General features: G+C 33.6%; 2 protein-coding genes across 2 annotated transcripts; both read right to left on the minus strand.

Moving 5' to 3' along the window:
* Window positions 1-782: 782 nt before the first annotated feature.
* LOC122296050 (glutathione S-transferase T3-like) lies at window positions 783-1,508 on the minus strand. The gene is made up of 2 exons (XM_043105436.1): window positions 1,383-1,508; window positions 783-1,301 (listed from the first exon to the last, which is right to left on the minus strand). Exons 1-2 carry the CDS (start codon window positions 1,506-1,508, stop codon window positions 783-785), a joined length of 645 nt encoding a protein of 214 aa, XP_042961370.1.
* A 14,771-nt stretch (window positions 1,509-16,279) lies between these two features.
* On the minus strand, window positions 16,280-21,500 carry LOC122296051 (UDP-glycosyltransferase 73D1-like). The gene is made up of 4 exons (XM_043105437.1): window positions 20,995-21,500; window positions 18,688-18,801; window positions 18,141-18,165; window positions 16,280-17,182 (listed from the first exon to the last, which is right to left on the minus strand). The coding sequence occupies exons 1-4, from the start codon at window positions 21,343-21,345 to the stop codon at window positions 16,323-16,325; spliced, it is 1,350 nt and encodes a 449-aa protein (XP_042961371.1). The 5' UTR covers window positions 21,346-21,500; the 3' UTR covers window positions 16,280-16,322.
* Between the last annotated feature and the right edge of the window lie 668 nt (window positions 21,501-22,168).

Here is a 22,168-nt window from a genome sequence, read left to right on the forward strand (position 1 = left end):
CACATAACAGCTGCAACATCTTCTTAAAAGCAAGACAAATTCAGCTTCTTAAAAGCTACACATCTCTACAAACTATACTATTAAGTTAAAAAATATAGCTGCAACATCTGGAGCTAAAATCATCTCTACACAAATTCAGCTTCTTAAGTTAAAAAATGCAGCCTCAAAACAGAAAAATCCAGCCACATAACAGCTGCAACATCTTCTTAAAAGCAAGACAAATTCAACTTCTTAAAAGCTACACATCTCTACAAATTCAACTTCTTAAAAGCTACACATTTCTACAAACTATACTATTAAGTTAAAAAATACAGCTGCAACATCTGGAGCTAAAATCATCTCTACACAAATTCAGCTTCTTAAGTTAAAAAGTACAGTCTCAAAACAGAAAAATCCAGCCACATAACAGTGTATAAAATCAGCCTTACTAAATGATATCCATAAACAACTTGCATTATCATTTTAATGTCCACTTTACAGATCCAAAAGACAAGTTTAAAAATACAACTTCCATTTATCAAATACTTCCAGCAAATACAAGTTGCATCACATACAATTCAAATCCACAAACACTTCCAAAAAGATGGATACTTAACAGATTTTCTATCCACAAACATTGCCAAAAACTAAACTAACATTCAGATTTTCCAACCACAAATTCATTCAAAGATTTCCATTCAAAACAAATAGAATAAAATCCATTAATAGTGGCTGCCCAGCCATATGCTTCCTCAGGAAGTCTTGTGGCTCAGCAGCCACTAGAAGCTGGATAATTGTTTGGGTCATTCGGATATACCATCTGAATCACTCATTGACTCTTCCCAAATTTTTTTCTGAACTTTATGGAAGTAGACTTGCTGCATGGCATTCATACCAGAAAGATCTTTACTCATCATCTCAGCATCGAACTTTCTTTTATCAAGCTCCAGTTGTGCACCTCTATCGCGATCAGCCTTCGTCTGCCATTCTCTTCTCTCCGCCATGAACAATCGTCTATCCTCGGTCATTGCTCCTAATGCCATGTTGAACTCAGCATCAGATGATTCTTGAGCCTTTCGCTTCCTCAAGTTTTCCTTTTCAGCATTTTTTCCAGCAGGCCTTTCAACATGCTCCTCCACAACATCACCCAAAACTTCACTTGACTGCTCATTGGAAAGACGTTTATCATGTGGCTTTCTCCTCGTATTCAGCGTATTCATATGTTGATGCCATTTGGGTTGGTGTCTCAAAAGATTCCAAGAATGGTCCATTGTGAAAGTTCCTCGTTCCATCTCTTTGTACAATATTTTTGCCTTTTCAATCTAAAAAACGTTTTAAAGAATAGTGTCAAATAATAAATCTTACATAAATAGACCATATTATTAAAGGAAAAGTGTACATACCTTATCTTGTTCGGTTGCACCACTCGAGTGCAATGACTCTACTTGAGCTAGATATGCACAAAACTTATTTGTGCATTTCTGAATCATGGACCAACGATTGATCAATGATCCAACTGAACGGTTCATAGTTTGTGGTTTTTTATATTCGTGATAAAATTCAGAAATCCTCTCCCACATTTGAGTGGATTTCTGATCAGTTCCCCGAATGGCATCAATACTAATGTTGAGCCAACCAGAGACAAATACATTATCCTCCTCAACAGTGAAAGAAGCTCATTTTTGAATTTTTTTTTGTTGGAGGCCTCTTTTCACCGTGAAGGGGGGTTGAAGCGACCACAACATTAGAATGCTGTGAGAATGTTGGAGTGGTAATAGGACCTTCTCATCCACTTTGTAAGAGAGTGGTGAAGAATGGGTCCTCATCCAAGAGATTGTCCATCCTAGGAGAATTATAATTATTAAGTTGTCAGACAAAGCAGCACAATAAACAAGACAGTACATTTCAAGCTTTTAACATCAGCATATATAGCAGTATATGACTGCAATTGACATGAAAAAATCTGCTAGTAAGACACAAAAAGATTGAAATAAAAAAACAGAACACTTTTTAGAATTTAAGTCTGAAATTTGTCTTAAATCTGCTACTAAGACACAAAAACAGTACCACCTCATAGAGATTTTTGACTAATAAAAACAGCACACCTCATTAAAATTCTACTTAAATCTGAAATTCTACATAAATAGCAATCTTTGAAGTACATTTCATCTTCTGAAGTTATTGTAAAATTTTCTAAACCAACTATAACATTTTTATTTTTTAAAGTCTAAAACAGGTTTACCATTTAAGCAAACATGAGTTGGTTTTCAGATGAGTTGGTTATAAGCAAACATGAGTTGGTTTTCAGACCTTATGGATCCAGAAAATACAATACCAGAATCTGTATTGGTTGCTAGAGCCAAAAGCAAGGCTGAGTGCACCTTAGAAAATCAGAAAATAAATAAAACCAAAGTCAGTCATATGCATTGGAAAAAAGCAAAGTTAAGTGCAGTAAGATAAATATGATATTTTTATGTACTTGGTATATTGGAACTCTAAAAATGCTTAGCCAAATGGTTTTATGTGGAGTGTACCCCACAATCTGACTGGCCCTGCCTTGCTTGTGACCCAAAATAGAGAGGAAATAAATACTGCTCGTGACCCAAGATTTTAGCTTGTAGCTTAGGAAATATTTAACTATATATAAAAAGATTGAAATAGAAGCAGTTTATTTTGGAGGCAGCTGCAATCTTCATCATACAATTCAGTTACCTTTGACATGCTCCACATGTTCCTTTTTTTTAACAAAAATTTTGTTTTCCCTTTGACACAAATGATGTTTTACTCTTGAAGGTTGTTTTTAAGCATGGTCAGCATCTACCATGTGACCAAACAATTTTCTAGTTAAGCATGGTCAACATCTACTATGTGACCAAATAAATCTAATATCCAATGAACATCACACAGTGGTATGTAGTGTCGAATAAAACATGGGCAAGAAAAGAAACAGGGCACCCTCTTCCCTTAAGGAGACTATTCTGCACAGTTCATTTATATCATATTCTGAGCGTCCATGTATACATGCTGAGAGAAGTAAAAATTCAATCAACTTTGGGATCTAAAGAAGATTGTTCTGCTTGATTAATTTACTCAAGCCAAAAAAATTTCCCTCCAAGATGACTTGTGTAACACCAATAATCTTGCTACTCCTCACTAGCTAGGCATGAATAAATGCTTGCATGATTCACTGGGGATATAACATGGCATGAAGAACAGAAGTACTTTGCTCAAGATTAAAAGTCAGAGTGGCCACCACATACCATTTAATGATATGGAAAAATAAGTGAATCATAACCAACACCATTTATTTACAGCTGAGAGCCGTACGTTCAAACATACATATCCACATATAAATTCATAGCCCATTTTTCCTTTCTTTTCCTGCAAACAGATCCTCTCCTATCCGAATGCTTAATAATTGAATTGATATGTACTGATTTTATATTTTTCAAAATCGATTATGCCTTAGTTATCTTTTAAAATTGGTATTCCAATTTTATTAATTTCCAATCCAGTTTTATCAGTTTTAATGTATTATATTATATATTATATAATATAATATATAATACTATAGTGATAATATATAGTGATATAGTATTAGTATAACTATTAATATGCACTATATAATATTAGTATAAACAAATGATATATAACCATTAATACAATAAACAAATGATATAAGATTTTAAAATTTAATATTATATTAATTAGTAATTTATCATATAATACAAAATTATTTTATATATAGTTATATATTATATATAAATATTATATCCAATATAAAAAATTCAAATATATATATAAACCGATCCAATCCAATCCGATTTTAGAAAAAGAAAAATCGAAACCGGATCAATTTTAAAAAAAATAAAATCGGTACCGGACCAAACCAAACTCGAGACCAGACCAATCCCACTGGTTTGGTCCGGTTTACCGATTTATCGATTTTTTTTTTTACACCCATAATAATTGTTAAATACTATGTCATATAATACAAAACCATAATGATCAATATATTGATCGATAAATTCTTAGCTAAAAGTTCATAAGACAAGCCCATATAAAGAAAGTGCAACCCTCCTGAATGACTTCTCAAACTACTAAGGTTACCTGACCTAAAAGTTGAGGCCAACCCATGATCACATTAAAGCGGGAAATCTAAAGGCAAAAATGGAAGGGGTTCATCACTCCAGTACCCCCTACAACGCCTAGCACTTGAGGACTTGCATAGGCAAGTGGGCGGAAAGTATGGAGAGCCATTGATCTTCTGACAATAAGCATAAAGAAACTTGACGTTGCGCACCTACGAGATAAAAAATGTCAGGAAGCCATGCTACATTAATGGCACCGATCCTCCAACTCCACGCCGTATTAATTGTGCCATCTTAGGAGCTACGCATGCATTAAAAGATTATGAGTAAGTGAACAGTTGGAGGGACATATGCTTTCTAGGATAGGGTACAGGCTGTTCCCCTCAAAACTTAGTATAAAAGCCGATCATCAAGTATGAAAAATGTTTTATTATTTCTCTACACTCTTGCACAAACTATTAATGAAATACTAACTTAAGTATCGGAGAGTTTTTAGTCTCCATCAAGGCCTCAAACTCTTTATATTTTCTTTTAGTATGCAGGTGGAAGACTAAAACTCCAAGTTAATGGAATACGAAACACGCCGTTCACAGGTGGGTTGACTTATTAAACTTACCTATTTCTATTTCAAGCGGAGATTAATTTAAAATACGAAATGCTTAGATTTATTTATTTGTAGTTTTATACGCACATAATATCAACCATTAATGATTATGTGAGGATATTATATAAATAACTATATACACCATTTTTATTAACTTTAAAAGATATAATTGATGATTTAATCAAGAATATTATTCCTTTTTCTTGATTATTTAATCTTTTACGTTGGGATAATTATTGATTTAATAAATAAAGGTTATTTTGTACGTGTGTTCGAAAGTTGACAATTTCTTGAAAACACGACCAAAAAAAAAAAAAAACCAAGGTCTTTAATAATCTGAAATAGAGTTATTCATCAACAAAATTTCTTTAAAAAATATGCAAAGCTGCAAATTATACTCATGACACCAAAAATAAAAAAATAAAAAAAAAATGACAAAACAAAACAAAAACAAATTAAGAGAAAATGGTAGTACGTACCTGCAGTCTTTTAATTTCTATCCAGGAAAATGGTTGGTGTCCCGATGATATGTCCGACATTGGGTTAGGATTTATTTTATTTATTTAATAATTAAGAAATTATTTTTAATAATATCATACACTTTAAAAAAAAATTGAGAAAATATAAAAAAAAATATATGATAAAAAAATAAATGACTTTGCCGGGACAAATTCTCGAGAGAATTGACGGTAGCACCTCCCTAGCTTAATTTATTGTTTATAGAATTCTAATAATTCTTTATTCATTTGAATGAGTCTGGCCTTAGTAGGAATATTCTTTTCAGAAAATTCTTTTTTATAAGGTAATTCGACTATATGTTATTTTCTACTCCAAAAAGCATTAGGTAAATTAGAACATACTTCGTTTTCAATTATATTTTTGAAATTATTAATTTTTTGGATTAGTAAAGGATCTTTTAATTGTTCTTCAATTCTTTTGTATTTTAATTCTTGTTTTAAGAAATTTATTTGTTTTTCTTTTCTTTTGATTTTGACTTTTGTTAAAAAATTAATTTCTTTAGTTAATGATGCTTCTTTTAAGGAATTAATCTCTCTTGAGACTGGAGGGAATAAAAATTTAAATTGAATTTCTTTTCCTAATATTTTAGTAGAAATTCCTTCTTCTGTTACAGAGAAAGAGTAAAGTAAGGCAAGAAATGTGTTTCCTAATATTACTTTGGTGTTGATGTTTTTTACTAGAATGAATGTTGTTTTAAAGCAAATTCCATTATTACATATATGTGTATTTGATAATTTATAATTTATATTTAATTTTGCTCCATTAGCTTGAGATAATGTCTCTTTTATTTTTTCAAAATATTTAGAGGGTATTATTCCTTCTTGTATGCAGTTTAGATCTGCACCTGTATCTAATAAGGTTATTGCAGAAAAAGAGAATTCTTCATTAATGGAAATAGTTACTTCAGTATACCATTTTTGAAAATTCATCTTATTAAGTATGTTTATAAAATTATCTGATTTTTCTTTTGTAATTTTTACTGAGCTTTCTCCTTGTTCTTTTTTATGAGTGTCATTATTTTTATCTATTTTTAATAGTATAATTTCTTGTAATAATTGTTCATTAGAAACTTCAAGTTTGGTGTTAGAAGCTTTCAAATTTCTAATTTCTTTCTTTATTTCATTAATTTCTTGATGTAAATCCTTTAAAGTAATATTTTGTTTTTCTGATTGAAATCTATTTACTATTTCTAGAAAATCATATGACGAGGGGGTTGAATTGGGTTCAAAAGTCTTGGGATTACTAAAAGTATCATTTAATTTTTCTAAATATTCTTTTCTTTTTTGTGGATTATTAATTTTATCTATTAATTCTAATATAATATTTTCATGTGACGATAATACGTTAATAGTTTTATTACAGATACAATTATTTTTATCTAAACAATTACAAACATGAATTCCATCTTCTTCTGACTCGTTATCAGAAGATTGTTCTGAAAAACTTGATTCTTTTAATCGGTAAATTTCATATTTTTCTGAAGAAATTTCATCTTATTCACTTGATTGTATAAAGATATTTACTAATTTTTCTTTTACTTCTTCAGGTATATCTAATTTATTAATTTCTTTTTTAACCTTACAATTTGATGCATAATGTCCAACCTTTCCACATTTATAACATACAATTTGTTTTTTCTTTTTATTAAACTTTTTTGTATTCTTTACTGGTTTCTTATATACAGATTTTTCATTGGATTTTTTATAAGGTTTTTTATAGTTTCTTTTCTTAGTTGGATAAGTTTTATAAATTCTTTTTCCTTTTTTGTGTCTTGTAGAAGGAGCTAATAATGGAGAATAACCAAACTATTCACAAAAGGTACCTAATTCTTTTGTAGCAAATTTCTTTTCTTTTTCCATTTGCTTTTTTAATCTTATATCATTACACATAATCAGACCAGTTCTATTAATAGAAGATATTATATCTCCATATGTAAGATTAATAAAATCAATAGTACCATCTGATTTTACTAAAGATTCTCGTACCTTTTGGGTGAAGTAATATGGAAGTCCGGCTATGAGCTATGAACTTTTCCTTCCAGTATGGTTGTTGGCAATCATCTCTGATCATAACTTTAGTTAGAAAGACATCTTTATACCATCTAAAATCAGATAATCTAGGACATCTTAAATTGATTAATAAATCACTAGTTCTTTCTTTAAATTGGAAAGGATCACCTACAAAATGTTTTGTTAATATAAATATTAGAGTATTAACAACATCTTCTATAGGTTGACCATCTTCTGTCTTAATCTCTTGCAGATTTTCATCATGCTTATAGGCACTTAATATTCTTATTCTTTGTTCTTGTATAAGATAATGATCCCACCAGCCTTTTAATTGGCCAGTGAATCCTGTAACTAGAACATGACTAGAACATGTGCTACTTGATGATCTGATCTCCTACTGGCTTTATAAACATTAGCTACCATAATCATTTCTTGAAAATGATTTAGTATTTCATATTCAGATAATCCATCTATATTCCATTCATATAATGCATCTGATGCAAAAGCAGATCTCACTATATGTTCTCTTTCCTCGAATTGTATATCTGGAGGGGTAGGCCTTGGATACCAATTTTGAGTAGTAAAAATATGCATTGCAGATTCCCTAGGATAAAATTGCCTACTATGATTTCCTTTAATTTTGTTTATCTGTAATTCTTTGAATTGATTTTCAAGATTATTAATTTCAGAATCAGATAGATCAGGTGAATTTGTCTTACTTAATACATTAATATGAGATTGTCTTGAAGTGGATGCATTATTATCAATATTTAATTTTTCTAATTTGCTAGAGATCTGTTCTAGTAAATCTTCTTTAATCTTAGAAAAACTAGATTTTAAGTGAGCAGGTATTTCATGGGGAATAAATAAAGGAATTTCTTTAACTTCTTTAACAGGAGTTTTAATAGGAGATATTAAGTTTTCAATTCTTTCTAATTGTTTATTCATGGTTTTTAAATATAAATTAGTATAATTATTTTGTTGGATTATATTATCAGTATTTTTAGTTTCTGGAGAAGTTAATCTCTTTATTGGTGATGCTAATATTTGTGTATTTCTTTGATTATACTTAATAGCTTCAAAAGGAGGGTATTCTTCATAAATAATTTGATTATTTTCTACTTTAACCTATTGATTAGTAGTTCTATTTATAGTCGACAACTGATTTGATTTATATATTTCAAACCATATGAAGAAAAGTATATTCATTTTTATACTTTCTAAATATTCATAGTATTTTATTTGGATATAATCTCTTTCTAATTTTGAGAAAGTAGAGAAAAATAAAAGTCTTTTCTGTTTATTTTGTTCTTTCATATAATCTTGTTTAAGATATTCTTTATTAATTTTAAATTCTTCTTTACTCAGGGTAAATATTTGGGCATCATCTCCAACTACCTGTGAATAGGTTGGAGAAGAAGGTTCAGGTTCTTTATTCTGATGAGGATTAGAAGAGGATGCTGAATCAGGGTGATTGACTGAATATACAGGTGTATCAATAATATTTCCAGGAATAACTCCCCAGACTTATGTATCTAGATTTTGTATTTTATTTCTAGAGACTGAAATCATTGCAGATCTATTATCAAAATTTTGAAATCTATTCCTACTAATTGTAGATCGTGGTGTATGGTAGCTGGAGGATGCTGGAGAAGAATAATGAGAAAATGATCTCCTAAAAGGTTGGAAGACAATTTGGACTGTTCCGTCCTGGTTTTGATCTATATAAACTAAATCATCTTTAGAATTATTTTCTACATTCGGTAATGGAATAATATTTTCTAATTGCCATTCATTAGGAAGAGCAATTTGATTCCAATGAATTTGTTTAGGAATTTGTATGCTAGAATTTGGTGTACTAGATTATAATAATAATATATAGCCCTTTGGACTATTAATGAGAGCCTGTGGCTCTAATCTTGTTTTCATTAATTTATAATGGATTCTATATACTACAGTTAAAGGATGTGATCCTTTCATCATATGATAGCCATTCGTTTTAATATTTAATGTTAAGGCATGTAGAATATTAGAGTCAAATAATGAAAGTGAATAATTAGAATAACAGTTAAAATATACTGGGCCTTGGAATAAACTAGATTCAACCATGCCAAGTAATGAATCATGGAAATTATAATGTCTTCCATCTCTTAAACCGAGTAATACTGAAACATTTAGTCCATTTCTGGTAAGTGGTTTTACAGCCACTTGTACTAATCCAATATGTATAAATGAATATTTCTGTTCTTTATGGTGTTTAATGGCTTCTTTTGTTAATAGCTGTAATGATTCATAATCATTATTTAGGCTAATAGTCTTTTCTACTGTTTTAATTATATAATTTGTAAGGAATGATAATTTTGAAAAAAAAGTTGAATATTTATATATTTGGTTTTTAGGTACATTAGGAATTGTCCAATCTTGTAAATTTCTTTCTATGTCTATGATGCTATAATCTTCTTGATTTACATTTTTAGTTTCTAAAGGCGTGTTAACCGTAGATGTTTCAGGTTTGAATAAAGAATTCATTGAAATAGAATTTTTATGCAAAAATTTCTTATATAAAAGAGAAATAAGTATATTAAAAAAATAGAAATATCACAAGTTAGGTTACTCAATAGAAGAACTCAACTACAATGCTGTCATGATTTTATCAATGGCAACATCCCTCGAGTAGTCACGTGATCTGTCATGATTTTATCAATGGCAATATCCCTCGCATGGTCAAGTGATCTAGCTAATCAACTGTGCATGAGACACTACAAGGAATCTGGCCAAGATGAAAGATGAATTGACTGGACACCATGATGTGAAAAACGATGACAATGAATTGAAATAAGAACGAACGAGAAAAAAACAATCACACACGCAATCACACACGACACAAGATGTACGTGGTTTGGCAAATTGCCTACGTCCACGGGAGCTGCAGATGATTTTATTATTGAGGAATATCACACTACAAGATGGGTCTCAACACTGTTCGTCCACAGTGTTTTCGTGTCTACTGTACACCGACATAAGAGTCAAAAAATCATATATATGGTTCAAACGGCAAAATCCCTAAATCGCATGTTCGCTCGAGCGGCGTGTCGAGCGAACTTCTCTTCCGCGTCCCGCTCGAGCTCACTGTCGAGCGTTCGACTCTGCCTGACTTCGCTCGAGCGGCCAATGCCTCCGCTCGAGCGAACTCCTCCCGCTCGAGCTCACTGTCGAGCTGACGTCGAGCGTTCGACTCTATCTGGCTTCGCTCGAGCGGCCAATGCCTCCGCTCGAGCGGTGCCTCCGCTCGAGCGGTGTGGACCAGACTCCACAGTACTCAACAATTTCACAGTACTCAACAATTCTCCCACTTGGAGACTGGTACACTCGCTGTATTGTCGTCTTCCTCAAACATGATATCCTCCACCTCTGCAACTCACTGCTCCTGTCTTCATTCTAGAAGACCAACTGAAGTTGCGTACAACTTCAGTTTCTCAAGCGTAACACCCTTTGTCAACATATCAGCAGGGTTCTTGCTTCCACAAATCTTCTCAAGTAACAACTGTCCGTCATCTAATAATGACCGTATGAAATGATACCTGATCTGAATGTGCTTGGTCCTGGAATGGAATGCTAGATTCTTGGCAAGGAATATGGCACTCTGACTGTCACTGTAGAGAGTGCATTTCTGATTCTTCTTACCCAATTCTTCCAAAAAGCCTTGTAGCCATACCATCTCCTTTGTAGCCTCTGACACTGTAATATACTCAGCTTCTGTTGTAGACAAAGAAACTGTTTTCTGTAGATTAGAACCCCATGATACTGCAGTACCACCAAGTGTATAAACAAAGCCCATGGTACTCTTTCTGCTGTCAATATCTCCAGCTAAATCAGCATCAACATAGCCCTGCACCTCCAAGCTCTCTCCAGAGAAACATATACAGGTTTCTGAGGAACCCTTTAGGTACCTCAAAATCCACTTCACTGCTTCCCAATGTTGCTTTCCTGGGTTACTCATGTATCTACTCACAACTCCTACTGCATGGGCAATATCCGGTCTTGTGCAAACCATAGCATACATAAGTGAACCAATGGCTGAGGCATAAGGAACCTTACTCATGTAATCTTGTTCCTCCTCTGACTCTGGTGACTGATTCTTGCTGAGTCTGAAGTGACTTCCCAAGGGTGTGCCAACTGGTTTGGCCTTGTCCATATTTAACCTGCTGAGTACCTTTTTCAAATACTCAGCCTGTGAGAGTCTCAACGTACCTCTGACTCTGTCTCTGACAATTCTCATGCCAAGGATTTGCTTTGCAGCTCCCAAATCCTTCATTGCAAAGTGCTCTGACACCTGCTTCTTCAGATTATTGATCTCATCAATACTAGCCCCTGCAATAAGCATGTCATCCACATACAACAGCAAAATAATGTAAGAATTGTCAAAATGCCTGACATAGCAACAGTGATCTGCCTGACATCTAATATACCCTGCACTGTGCATGAAGCTGTCAAATTTCTTGTACCACTGTCTAGGAGCTTGCTTCAGGCCATACAAGCTCTTCTTCAGTCTGCAAACTGAACCTTCCTTTCCCTGTACCACAAACCCCTCAGGCTGGTACATGTAGATGTCTTCAAGGTCTCCATGAAAAAAAGCTGTCTTCACATCTAACTGCTCAAGAAATAGATCTTCAGTGGCAACCATAGCCAGTACCATCCTGATAGTTGTGATCTTTACCACAGGAGAAAAGATCTCAGAGTAATCAATACCCTGCTTTTGCTGAAAGCCTTTTACAACAAGTCTAGCCTTGTACCTCTTACTGCCGTCATGCTCAATTTTCACCCGGTACACCCACTTGTTGTGTAATGCCTTCTTCCCTGATGGAAGTTCTGTCAACTCCCATGTCTGATTCCCTAGCAAGGAATCCATCTCGTCTTTCATGGCCAGCTCCCACTTGCTAGAATTCTCATCTTGCAAGGTTTCTTCATAACTCTGCGGTTCTCCACCATCTGTCAACAGAATGTAATTCAAAGTAGGTGAGAAACGCTGTGGAGGACGTATAGTCCTAACTGACATGCGGACTGCAACTGTAGGAGTAGACGGTTCTGAAACTGCCTGCGGAATAATAGGAATGGGTGCACTAGACCCACTCTCCCCGTCACTCACATCTCTACACTGCACTGTGACCTCTGGTAGGTCATCCAATCCTACAAACTCGGACTCCTGAGGAGCTACTACAGAAGCTGTACTAGACTTATCCTTGTACATCATTTTCTCATTGAAAATCACATTCCTGATTCTTATGATTTTCCGACCCTGATCATCCCAGAAACGATAGCCAAATGCCTCGTCTCCATAGCCAATGAAATAGCATTTCTTTGACTTAGTCTCAAGCTTACTACGAGCATCAGAATCAACAAGCACATAAGAAAGACAACCAAAAGTTTTAAGGTGAGAAAACTTAACCTCTTTCCCGCTCCAAACCTCCTCAGGCAATCCACAATCCAGTGAGACTGATGGCCCCCTGTTTATCAAATAAACGGCAGTGCTGACTGCATCTACCCAGAAAGTGGGTGGTAGTCCAGCGTGCAACCTCATGCTTCTAGCACGCTTATTAATAATCCTGTTCATACGCTCAGCAACTCCATTTTGCTGTGGTGTCCCAGGAATGGTCTTCTTCATTCTGATACCCAGAGCTGCACAATACTCCTTGAACCCGCCATCAAACTTCTCGATCCCCGATACCTTCAATTCATCTCTAGCCATCGTTTCTCCTCAGACCCGAACCTTGGCTCTTGATACCAATTGATGTGAAAAACGATGACAATGAATTGAAATAAGAACGAACGAGAAAAAAACAATCACATACGCAATCACACACGACACAAGATGTACGTGGTTCGGCAAATTGCCTACGTCCACGGGAGCTGCAGAGGATTTTATTATTGAGGAATATCACACTACAAGATGGGTCTCAACACTGTTCGTCCACAGTGTTTTCGTGTCTACTGTACACCGACATAAGAGTCAAAAAATCATATATATGGTTCAAACGACGGAATCCCTAAATCGCATGTTCGCTCGAGCGGCGTGTCGAGCGCGCGTCGAGCGAACTTCCCTTCCGCGTCCCGCTCGAGCTCACTGTCGAGCGTTCGACTCTGCCTGACTTCGCTCGAGCGGCCAATGCCTCCGCTCGAGCGAACTCCTCCCGCTCGAGCTCACTGTCGAGCTGACGTCGAGCGTTCGACTCTGTCTGATTTCACTCGAGCGGCCAATGCCTCTGCTCGAGCGGTGTGGTCCAGACTCCACAGTACTCAACAATTTCACAGTACTCAACACACCAAACCCAAGATGAAAGAATGTGTATGAAAGCTCATTCTTTAAGGACATACACTCAAAAGTGTTCTACACGTAAGAGCATTCTCATATTATTTTTTATAAAAATTTTTATAATTTAATTAAAAAATATATTTTTTAAAATTTTTTCTTAAATTTTACTCATTTTTACTTAAATTTTACTTATTTTTAAAAAACTTCTTACATTTCATTCCCTATGATTTGAATTCTTTCTCTATTATATTAAAATAATATTTCTCCATTATTTTTTAATTACTTTTTTCTCTTACATCTATTTACAAATTTAACTATTCAATATTTTTTCTTATGTTTTGAACTATTACTCCAGTGAATATTTTAAACAAAAATTTAAATTATTTTTGTGGAAATGATAATATTTTTTAAATTATTTTTTTATATTTTGGTAATTAATTAAATTATTTTTAAAATTATTATTTAAAACTATAACAAATGTAAGTATGAGAAAAAGTGTAGATGATTGGAAGAATAATTTATTTTATTAAAATAAAATATTGATAAAAAATGGTTTGGGGAATATAACAAACTTAACTATTCAATATTTTTTCTTATGTTTTGAACTATTACTCTAGTGAATATATTACACAAAAATTTAAATTATTTTTGTGGATATGATAATATTTTTAAAATTAATTTTTTTATATTTTCTTAATTAATTAAATTATTTTTAAAATTATTATTTAAAACTATAACAAATATAAATATGAGAAAAAATGTAGATGATTAGAAGAATAATTTATTTTATGTATTAGAATAAAATATTGATAATAAATAATTTTAGAAATGAATAGTAATTCTTATATTTAGAGAACTGCTGTTTATTTTTTAAACTTTTTTTTTAAATAAAGATTCGTATGTAGGAAATATTTTGATAAAAAATATAAAACAAATCTTAAATTATAGAAAAAGTGGTGCTTTGCAGCACGTGGATGCTCAAGAGATCAAAGTTCAAGACTTAACCTACGGAAAAGCGGTTTTACTTTTCCACTTAGTTACTTTAGGTTACTGCCCTGTTTTCGTGGGAATTAAGGTACATTAACCACCACATATTTACAATCATGACTCTATTAAAGGAGTTTTGGTGTCCATCATAGCTATATATAGGGGTGATACCTGGATGGGCGGGGATGAGTCGACCCTTTCTCTCACCTTGCCCTTGCCCTGGGTTGCCCATGCCAGGGTGGGGTTGCCTGTCAGGCAATACAAGAGTCATATATTGTTTAAATGAAACTCTTGTATTATCTTAGTTTTCAATATAAAAACTATACCTATTACATTATAACTTGCATAAAGTATTAAGTAAAAATTATACTTAATACATATTATTATATTTATATATAGTAAAACTACTAACATATATTTATTATACATACATATATACATATATATAGTAAAACTACTAACATATATTTATTATACATACATACATACACATATATATATATATATATATATATATATATATATGTGTGTGCGCGCGTGCGCGGGTGGCGGAGCAGCATAAATGTGGGCCAGGGTTTGGCCCAAACAACCCCTCTTCCGCTGGGGGGCCAGATACGGGTTGGTTGGCCCTGCCACCTGCATTAGCGAATGGGCTTCTATCTCGCCCAAGCGGGGGCGGGGTATGTAGTGGGTCCCCGCAGCCCACTCCTAACTATGTCCACATTGCTTGCTTCTATTAAAAGCTTAAACAACCAAATAAATATAGTACCCTAGCTAGGTTTAACGTCATTTATCATAGATTTACTACTGCATAATTTGCAGGTTTTTCATAATCTAAATTTTTACCAAATACTTATTTGAGTAGTGCTAGATTGTACTTACAATTTTATTTATAATTTTACATACAATTAAGTTGATTCATTTTCTCAATTTTCTTTTAAAATTCAAATTTCACAAATTTTAACATATTAATATCTGACACGTATAGAAGTAAGTTTTTTTATAAGATTTTCTTAAATACAGTTAGTATTTTGATAATTTTTCTATGTATTTAGTGACTGTTGAATAATTTGTTAAAGAGTTAATTATTTCTATATTGAGGCGGGTGTCTATTTTTCATTTCATCGTGCTATTGTAGATCTATCATATTTGTAAGGTCGAGCCATATATATATATATATATATATATAAGAAGCCTACATGATATGGTCCAATAGAATACATTTAAGTCCAAACTCAGCTCAAACTTATTCATCGTATCCAACTTAAGCTTCGAACTTAAAACTCAGTCAAATAAAATACTATTTATTGCTGTGAAACTCAAGTTCGATTCTATTATTCTATTGCATGTGGTAAAGTCTTTGTTATTGCATGAATTTGAAAAAGAAAATGATCGAGGAAGTGATTACCAAGAAAAAAAAAACCTTAAGTCATAAAGAGATCGATTTTACAAAATTAATTCGTAAATTGATTTGGCTCGATATGATATGTTTGATTGTAAAAATTACTTTTATTAATATAAAGTACGTCTAACGTGTCATATGAAATTATATAGGCTAGTTTGACATCTACATTCTCACTGTATAAAGCATATTGGATTTGGGTGGAGGGAAAGAAATACAATTTTACTGCTACAAGGCAAACATGCATACAATAAAACAAGGATTATTTTACAGAAAGTCATCCACAAAGGATGATCTTCTCGGGTTTTCTTGATTCATTTCCTGTCCCTATCCAAACACATGCATGCATTTTGTGAAAAAAGCAATAAAAGATTTTCAGTGACTATAGGCCGCGAGTCGCTTAATCAATTCATCCAGTTTCTTATAGGAGGACCCACCTTTTTCCACAGATTCCTTGCCATTCTTCCAAGGCTTGTGCCCTCTCACCGGCCATCCTTCCATTCTCACCTCCCATCAACTCCTTTACCTTATCACATATCACATCACGACCAACTGTCATGATCTTCTCCCCATTAACACCTGTCCATGGAACCATTAACCCAGCTCCCAACCCCATCACTACAAATTTAGCATTCAATGCTTGTTCTGAAATTCCAATCATGGGCCATGCAAGAAGTGGAACCCCCATTGTTAAGCTCTCCAAGGTCGAATTCCACCCACAATGACCCAAAAACCCACCTGTTGCAGAATGTGCTAGTATGCGTCTTTGGTCAACCCAATTACGTAAGACCAATCCCCTCTGCTTCACCCTCTCGTTCCATCCTTTCGGTGCTGCCCACGTCTTTGACCTTACCACCCAAATGAATGGATGATTTGCCATCTCCAGCCCATTAGCAATCTCGTCTAGTTGATCCTCCGACAAGTGTGTTTGAGTGCCAAATGAAACATAGAGTACAGTACGACCGAATCTCATTTCAGCTTGCTTGTCCAGCCACTTGATGTACGAGGATTTGTCATGATCAGCCTCAAGATTTTGTCCAGGCTGATTGTACAACAAAGATGGCCCTACACAATATGCTTTGGCGTCGTTGTAATAGAAAGACTCTAACCTGCCCACATGGTCACGGCCTTCAAGCTCCTCAAAGCTGTTCACGATAACACCCCAGCTGTTCATATCAGCTTCTCCAATCCCTGAGGTGAGACGGACAAAAGTAGGGTTGCAAACGAACCGAATCGAGTCGAATTCGAACAAGGGGTTAAGAGCTCGTTTAGCATATATATCTACTCGAACTCGACTCGAGCTTGAAAAAGATTGAGAATTTCTGATCGAACTCGACTCGTCTAATGTAAAGTCTGATCGAACTCGAGTACAAAAAGTATTCGAGTTGATACGAGCTCGAGTAGCTTGACTCGAGCTCGATTTAAATTATACCCACAATTTTTTATTTTTTATTTTTGTTGGCTGAAGTAGAAATGAGATTATTTCTCTTCATCAACTTTAACTAGAATTATGATAATATATATTAAATTGAGTTCTTAATGGTTATTAGACATAAATCAATGATTCATCACTTATCACAATATAATTAAAACTTACAAATAGGTAAAATAATAATTCCAACAAAATCTATCAAACTTACAAAAATAATAAATTATAATTTCAAATGATAAATCACTAATTACAGTTACAATTTCCAGCAAATTTACTAAAAGAATAAACTTAGTAGCTTCAAAAGCTTACAAACTTACAAATAATGCCCATTACAAATATAACACAATTCAATGACTTAGTTCTTAGTAGCTTTAGAACTCGACAAATAATAATAAACAAAAAATTATTACAAATAAATTAGTAGATTGATAAAACAATATCAAAGCCTCCATGGCACACATTCAGAAATCTGACTAAAAATTAGACGAAATATCAAAAAACAAGCTCACTTACCTTTGTTTACAAATCTCTATCAAATAATAAATTCCATTTCTTTGATCACCAAGTACAAAAAGAAACACTACAAAATACCTTCTTATAATTATTCATATTTCTCCATTCAACACAATTATACTTTTACAGAAAACTAGGGCTGCAATTCAAATAAGTCAGATATTCAATTAATGAAATCACCTAGATCCAAGCTTCCAAAAAATCCCAAATTCCCAACCTTGTCTAGTTGGACAGCTTCAAGCCTCCAACCTCCAATGAGTCAATAAGTTTGATCCACAAAAAGAGATTAAAAACTTGCCAAATGCCAATCACCATCAACCTATAATGCAAAACACACACGATATAATTAGCAACATGATATAACAAAATAACAATTCAAAAATAAATAGCATTATACCAAAAAGGCAAAAATATACAACTTGTCACTTGATTCCCATCAAGGCAGTAAAATCTCCTCATAAGTTGGTTCTTCTCTCTAGAAAATGAAAGAAAAAATTAGTTAAGACAAGTTCTCAATAAGTTAAGACAAGTTATAGATGACAATAAAAAATCATTAAATAAAATTATACTTACATTTGATGATTTTTTCAAATAATCAAGTAAGATACATACACAAAAATTAACATTACATTTGTTCTTATTATAAACAGGAAACCTACACTATGGCATGCATATAACTTTCTTGACATCCACAACAGCCTAAAAGATAATAGTTTAGGTGAAAATAAATAATTAATGAGAATGAAGAAGAAAGCATCATAATATCAACTGTGGATTGTATGCCAATTTTTAAAAACAATAATGCATTATATTGGGTTGTTCTCATTCCTTTGAGAGTTACCTTGTATGTCACATCTGTGAACTGCGATTTCCCAAATAAGAATTCATCCTCAGTGAGCAAATTGATTACACATTCTCTTACTTTAAGCTTAAGGTCAAACTCGGATTTCCTAGCCTCAAAACAGGAGTACTCAGAACCAGTTAGGAATATGAACTAGTTCCTCTGTTTCTAAAACCCAATAGCCGTTACTACTGCTGGAAAGAAGGGGAAGTCTTGTACATAAATATCATATAGAATGAATCTCAGTACAAGATTGAACCTGTCCATGCTATATAATATTGCTATTGCTAGCCATGTTCTATGGATAGCGTTGATGCTATATATATGTGTGTGTGTGTGTGTGTGTGTGTGTGTGTGTGTGTGTGTGTGTGTGTGTGTGATCAATGCCCATTTATCAACTATGCAATTCCATAAACTTCAAACAACTCACATAAGAAAAAATCTATAGTCGTATTTGATATATAGAATGTTAACTTCACACATGGTTAACCCCCAAAAGAAAGCAATAGCAAAGAAAAGAGGCCGGCCAAAAATAACCCAGATCTGTGCAAAACAATCTAGCAAAAAAAATCCAGATCTAGCAAAAAAAACCCAGATCTAGCTAAAACAAAAATACCTAGATATAGCAAAAAAAAAAAAAAAAAACCCAGATATGTGAAAAACACATTACAAGAGAAGTGCAACGACCCATGCATTCAGGCAGCTTGCGTTTCCGGCCATTCTGAAAATAAATAAATAAATATATATATCAATGAAAATAACTCTAATTATAAGGTACCCCATTGGCTCGGTCAAAGCAAGATTCAATAAATTGCAATTTGTAGCACTTAGATAGTCAGTTTTCCACTTTATTTTGAAAGAGAAGCCTCCACATGGATCGACATAAAAGGCAAAATTATAAAGAAACAAATAAACAAGAACAGAGCAGCAAGACCCTTACAACAAATTTATCAAGTTTAGAGAAGAAAATTTAAGAGAGACATATAAGGAGATCTTCATAAAAAGAACAAAAAAAAAAAAAAAAAAACAACTAAAGTTTACATGGCTAGGAAGAGACACTCTAGTGGTGAGACCAGGGATGATAAAGCTCTGGATGGGGCCGTGACAGGCTGAAAGCGATTTGTTAGCATCAGGCAAAGGCTGTCCGACCGATGGGTGGCGAAGATCAAGGACACCTTTTAGTAGAGTGTGAAAAACACGTAGTTGAGAGGGATGAGGGATTTAGGGTTTCAAGGATTTGGGACGATTCTGGGATTCAGAGAGAGAGAGAGAGCGAGCGAGAGAGAGAGTGTAATTATTTTTTTAGAACAGTGCGGCGCAGAGAGGGGGAAGGGGAAAATTAGATGAAACTAGGGTTATAGGAGCTCCAAAACGATGTCGTTTTGGATGGGTTTAGAGGGCTGGGCTCCAGCGCACGGGCTGGGCCCTTCATATTACCAAAGCCTAGAAGATTTTTATTATAGTATTTTTGTTATTTCCTATAGACTTATAGTGTCTTTTAAAAATGAAATAAATTAAAAAATATTTTTAAAAAATACTTAATAAATTTTTTTACAATTGGTCATTTGTAATGTGGTTTAAATAATTCAATAAACTTGTTTCTACTTAAAAAACAATGACATTGAAAGAAAAGCTTTTTGTTTTCATAGATAAAATTTTACCTATATTTAACTAAGATGCTTTAGGCCATATATTTCTCTTATTGTCAATTTATTTTCCATCATATTGATATTTGTTTTTCATATATTCATTTTTCTGTTATACTTAATAATTATTTAGGTGAATGCTATATAATAATTATATTTTAATAAGAGCATATGAAAATGTAAATATTTATTATAATAGATTTGTATTTTTCACAATGCACATGTGCCTCTTGGCTCTTACTAGTAATATTAAATATGGCCAAATAATCCAAAATGAAATTAGATAAGAAAGTGTAGTAATCAAATTAAAGTTGCTTACTCTTTATAAACATTTGACTCAATAATTCTTTTGTGAACTTAATACATTATTATACTCAACATTATTCCTTCGTCACCTTGTTATACATAAAGTAACAAAATATATTACTTATATGAAGTATAAAAATAATACATATAAGTTTATAACACATAAAATATATACAATAAAAGAATATATGTAAGAGTATATATATAAATATTACGAGTATTGTGACGAGCTCAAAACGAGTCGAATCGAGTTTATACGAATATTGTTCACGAGCCTAAACCGAATCGAGTCGAATATTAAACGAGCCGATCTCGAATTGTTCACGAGCGACTCTGTTCGTTTGCAGCCCTAGACAAAAGGATCATCTGGATCAGAATTTAGAATACCTTCAGGGATATCAGCCTTTTGCAACTTGAATGGAAGTGTCATTCCCGGCAACTCTATAGGAACCATACCCCACAAACCGTTTAAGCACGAGGAAAAAGAAATGAGGTACAATGAAATGGACATTGAGAAGACCCCTATTCCATGAGAGACAATGCGCGGAATCCCAAACAAACGGCATGAATCGAGTGTCCAACCTAGGAGGAAGTCGGAGATCACGCAAATGGGGGGACGTCCGTCATCAATCATGTCTCTGAGAACTCTTTCAAAAGATTGTTTCATTTTTTTGGTGGCTTCTAGAAAAGGAACCCATAGAGCCATCGAAGGAAGGTCTGCAGTGTTCTCACATCCATCGGGCAACTCTTCAACTCTTGGAAATGGGATTATTGCGGAGGAAATGTTTGGGTGATTGGAGGTTTGGGAAACAATAAATGGAGCATTTGATGGGGTGGTGATTACGGTGACTTTTAGGCCACGGCTCGTGTGACGCCCCCAAATTCCGTTTGGGATCGGACGGACATTTGAAGCGTCGAGACATGCAACACAAGGTTACCTGCCCCCGTTCATGACATATAAGATGCAATATTCCTAACATGCATCTAACAATATGCAATATTCGCAGCGGATAAATTTTTTCTTTAGCAATACTATGCACCAAATTGAAAATATCCCAAATGCTTAAAACATACTTCATACATAAAAATCCATTGAACAACTAAGATCACAACACTAGTCCAAAATGGTTATGATCCAAAAAGTAGTAGAGATGCAACTCAATCGTACAAGTAGTAATTTACGTTAATTACTATATCAACATTTATGTCGCACCGTCACTTAGTCAACTGTGTCTAGTTGATCAGCTCCTGATTCTCCTTCAGGTCCTGTAACAAGATCTACCATTCGGGGGGAATGGTAGTTGGGACTACCAAAGTGAGATTTGATTACAAATCTCAGCAAGTTAACAAAAAACTTCCATACAGACTAATGATACATGTATGACAGTAAAAGCATAAATGCATAATCAAATTCATAAGTAATTAAGCATAACTTAGCGTACAACATAGCATAATTGACATAGCTTAAATTGAATCATGAACTGAACTTGACTTGACATGAACTTGATCTGAAACTTGACTTAGCATGA

The sequence above is a fragment of the Carya illinoinensis genome, chromosome 15 (genome assembly GCF_018687715.1).
Source record: "Carya illinoinensis cultivar Pawnee chromosome 15, C.illinoinensisPawnee_v1, whole genome shotgun sequence".
NCBI lineage: Eukaryota > Viridiplantae > Streptophyta > Magnoliopsida > Fagales > Juglandaceae > Carya > Carya illinoinensis.

Bases quoted from the DNA above. Each gene is read 5' to 3' on its own strand.
- LOC122296050 (XM_043105436.1), bottom strand. From the start codon at position 1,508: ATGAACCGTTCAGTTGGATCATTGATCAATCGTTGGTCCATGATTCAG. The intron at 1,302-1,382 runs GTATGTACACTT...AACGTTTTTTAG, and splicing joins GTGCAACCGAACAAGATAAG to ATTGAAAAGGCAAAAATATT.
- LOC122296051 (XM_043105437.1), bottom strand. From the start codon at position 21,345: ATGGCTCTATGGGTTCCTTTTCTAGAAGCCACCAAAAAAATGAAACAA. The intron at 18,166-18,687 runs GTAACTCTCAAA...TTTGCATTATAG, and splicing joins TCACAGATGTGACATACAAG to GTTGATGGTGATTGGCATTT. The intron at 17,183-18,140 runs GTTTTTAATCTC...GAGTTCGAGTAG, and splicing joins TGGTGATTGGCATTTGGCAA to ATATATATGCTAAACGAGCT.